Source organism: Cyprinodon variegatus, unplaced genomic scaffold, assembly GCF_000732505.1.
Source record: "Cyprinodon variegatus isolate N-32 unplaced genomic scaffold, C_variegatus-1.0 Scaffold656, whole genome shotgun sequence".
NCBI lineage: Eukaryota > Metazoa > Chordata > Actinopteri > Cyprinodontiformes > Cyprinodontidae > Cyprinodon > Cyprinodon variegatus.
In genome coordinates this window covers 233,476-237,400 of record NW_015151109.1, presented here as the reverse complement: position 1 = coordinate 237,400, position 3,925 = coordinate 233,476, and the positions used below count along the sequence as shown (strand labels likewise).

Sequence of the window (3,925 nt, the reverse complement as noted above, 5' to 3'; positions counted from 1 at the left end):
AATTTCTGACAGTAATATGGAGGCTTTAAAAAAACAGATGTGATGTTTATCTTTTCCTCCACATGTCAAAGATTAAAAAGACAAAAAATAATGGATTTAATGCATAAATTGGGCTTTTAGTTTAAATCATTTTCGTGTATTTTGAATGCAAACAAAGTGTGCAGTTGTAATGATGTTTTACATACGGATATCCAAGCTCCATGAAGTTGTTCCAGATCTGTTTGAAGAACATGATGACTCCCATTTGCAGGCACAGATCAATCAAACAGCCGCTGGGGTGACACTTAAAAAAAAACAGTTCATGATAAACTGTGACGTCTATATTCTCAAACATTGTAATTCAACGTTATGAGCTAATCCTTAGACACAGACTCCCTCCCGTTCTTATTTCTGATCATTAGAGTTGAACATCTGAGTTCTTCTGGGGCAGGATAAATGGTTTCCCACAGAAACAAGTGGGCGGATCATTAGAAAGACGATTCACCTCCTGAATATTTCCTAACGCAGAGAGTGATGATCAGCTCTGTCATTTCGAAAAATAATCGCAGCAGCACTCACCTCCTCCAGCCTCCATCGATTGAAGAGTTTGTTGTACTTTCCAGGCCTGCCGGCAAACCTGAACACATTGAGGAGAGGAAAATAATGCTGATGGCGTCATGGTAGACTTAAAATGAGGCCTAAGGTTAATAATCATCCCAGCAGAACAACCAGTGGCGGTTCTAGACCAAATGTTCCTGGGGGCCAGAAGGGGGCCAGCATGTTTTGATTGGGGAACAGAAAAGCATGAAATTAAAAACAGGGCAAGGATTTAAATATATGAAGAGAGCTGCATGATGGGAAATTTCTTTTCAATTAGGTTCAATTAAAATTCTATGTCTTATTAGGGTAATATACATCATGGCCGCGGGAAGTGGGGGTGCTAGGGGTGAAAAAAATAAGTAAAAATACTTTCCACAATTTATACATTTGTTATGAATATTTCGGGAAACTATATTGACTTTTTATTATTTTGAGGCCTATTCAACACAAGTTCCCAAATTCTTCTTTGTGATTTAATAATCTAGTAATTAATTAATTGTTAACTGAAGTTTAGAGACTGTAAAATATGCACTGCAAAAATGATCTAAAAATTAGTAAAAATGTCTTAAATTTTGCTTATTTACCCTCAATTTGAGCAGGTAGATAGAATGATCTGCCAATGGAATGAGTATTTTTATTTTAAAAATAAGATAATTAGATAATTTGCACTTGAAATAAGACAATGCAATATTTTTTTCTTATTTCAAATGTAAGTTGTCTTGTTCTATTGACAAAGTCTCTCACATCCTTAATTCAAGAAGAAATGCACTTATTTTAAGAAAAAATATTTAGTTTTTTGCAGTGTGTGTTTATGTGACAGATCAACAACCTTTGAGCAGCAATTGTACCAAAATTGTAAACATTATGTATTTAAGATAAAAAAAGCTTTTCATCTGTCAATATTCTCTGTCCAGAACTCCTCAAGCAGAATCGTTTTAGTTTCACTTGGTTTAATCTAATTAAAAAGTCTTCTTCAAGGAACCGACAGCTTAATAATGGTTAGTTTCAGCCCTAGAACTGATGATGTCTGTGTGTTACAGACCCTGGTTACACTGAAGCGTATATGACAATAAAGTATTGAAACTCAACCTATTTATCTATTTATTTTGTTTGTATTTTGAATAGGCCTCTAGGCTTATAGGCGTTTTCTCCAACAAAAGTTTCACAGCCCCCCCAGTTTAAAATCACTTCCAGCGGCCCTGATATACATTCATAATTTAGGAATTTTAAATATTTTTGACTTAATTTCTATATTATCTTTACTTCTATAAAATCTGAATTAGAGCTTTTTTTTTTCTTTTGAAAAAAACATTTAGCAAATGTAACCTGGGATCCAATGCAATACCACTGAAGCTATCACCTTACTGTTTAAAAATAAAAAATAGTAAAACAGAATTTGTAAAGAAAAACAATGAAATAGATCCAAAGGTCCAATGCAGAACATCATTAGAACTTAGTATTATGTGTTGAACTAGATCTGCTATATTAAGAACTTTTGTGAGACACTTTTTTATAAAGTAAGGCATTTATTCATAAAAAGGTTTATTTTAATTCTATAAATCAAAGTTTTCTGCCCAACAGCAATGATGATCTGCACAGCAGTTTTCTATACCCAGATATTGTAGCATCTAGGATAGAGCTGCAGGCTGGGAAACAATCTGGATTTTATTCCAAAATGTAAAAGTTAACCTTTTTTTTGTAAAATAAAACTAGACTAAAACCTTTTTAAGTTTTATTAGACTAAAACCGAATAAAACTATCACATATCGTAATGACTAAATGTGACTAAGACTAAAAATATTTTCGTCCTGGGACTACATCTAAGATGGCTGTCAAAAACTACAGTTTTTAAGAAGAAGGAAAAAAAAGAAGAAGAGAAGAAAAAAAATTAAAAAAAAGGGAAAAAAAGGAAAAAAATAAGAAAAAAAGAGAGAAAAAAACAACAGTTTTTGCCGATTTTTCCACACTGACGATTTTTATTAACTATCTGCAGTTCTGAATAATTACCCAAAAGGTCTCAAAAGTTTGACAATCCACCAGAAAACAGATGAATCTCCAATTCAGCAACCAGTGCTGCGAACATGTGATTAAAGTTAAGCAAGATTTGCTGAAACAAAGAAAACCTCCCACTGAGATTCATCCTGTCCCATTAAATTAGCATTGCCAATTGACTTCCTTGTGTTTTTTCCAACCCTACTTAATGTCATACATGTGACTCTTAAGCTTGTGTTCAATTTTAACTATCCAGTGACTTTAAAAACTGGCCAAAAAAGCTGATAATTAAAAATGTTTATATCATTTTGTGCGTGAAACTTTTTTTTTTTTTTTTATCAAATAACCTTAAAAGTACGATTTTATGTAGTCTTTAATAAAAGTTAATCAAATTACGATACAAATTACAGGGATATGAGGTTGTAAAAAAAAGTCATCACCCTAGTGTATAAAGTTCACAGCAGATACCTTCCAAGAAAGAAAGCGATGTAAAACGTGGAGCTGTTCAAATTCACAAACTGGAAGAGAAACATCTTCAGAGCAAAGCTGTTCTCCCACTCAGACTCCGTGCGTGGGTGCTCTAAACAAGAGGAACAAGGGTCAGGAGGGGAAAAAGTTTTAAAGGGGAAACACTAAGCAGACAGATAGGGAAAAAATATTATAATAAAGAGTAAAAACAACTGACCTAGGTTGGTTAACAGGTAGGCCACCTTTTCATAAACCTGGAAAAATGGAGGCAACTCATGAGGGACGACAAGAAGGCAGAAAAATCTTCCAACCGGCTATCATGAGACATTTTATTGGACAGAATGCAAAAACAGACGCCGCTCGTCCAGACACCCACCACATTGAGAGACATGATAATCATAAAGTTGATGCAGACGCCAGTGCCAGACGTGGCAAACTGCCAGTTCTTCTGGACAAAGTCCCAGTTAAAGGAGGCGAACTTCTCCATCGCAATGAGACGGAAAACCACCACGGCAAAAACCGCCGTCAGAACCAGGGAAATCTAAGACATGATGGGGGGGGGACAGGAATAATGTTCTTAAAGAGGCAAACGAAGGCAACAACGTGAGAAAAGAAAAATCATATAAAAAAAAAACAGGATCAGTATCAGAGCTAATCATACTCTGAACAATAACATCTGTGGATAAAACAGATGTTGATGTGACAGAAGTACGGTGGCCGGGAGGTGCAAACCAACATTACAAAATCTAGAAAACTTTTGCAAAACAAAATATCATTTCAGAAAACAAATTTACATAAAAAAAAAACATTTACAAGTTCCAAATAAATTTACATAAAAAAAAAACATTTACAAGTTCCAAATAAATTTACATAAAAAAAAACATTT

The 3,925-nt window shown here is 34.1% G+C and overlaps 1 protein-coding gene across 1 annotated transcript in view; it reads right to left on the bottom strand.

The window, feature by feature from the left end:
- The window catches only part of LOC107096877 (anoctamin-3-like), a 99,577-nt gene that overhangs the window by 8,982 nt on the left and 86,670 nt on the right, over positions 1–3,925 (bottom strand). Inside the window, exons 17-21 of the mRNA XM_015393763.1 lie at positions 3,416–3,580; positions 3,257–3,293; positions 3,040–3,151; positions 559–616; positions 154–283 (exon numbers count right to left, since the gene is read on the bottom strand). Of these exons, the coding sequence (XP_015249249.1) occupies positions 154–283; positions 559–616; positions 3,040–3,151; positions 3,257–3,293; positions 3,416–3,580 (502 nt within the window). The remainder of the gene's footprint in view (positions 1–153; positions 284–558; positions 617–3,039; positions 3,152–3,256; positions 3,294–3,415; positions 3,581–3,925) is intronic.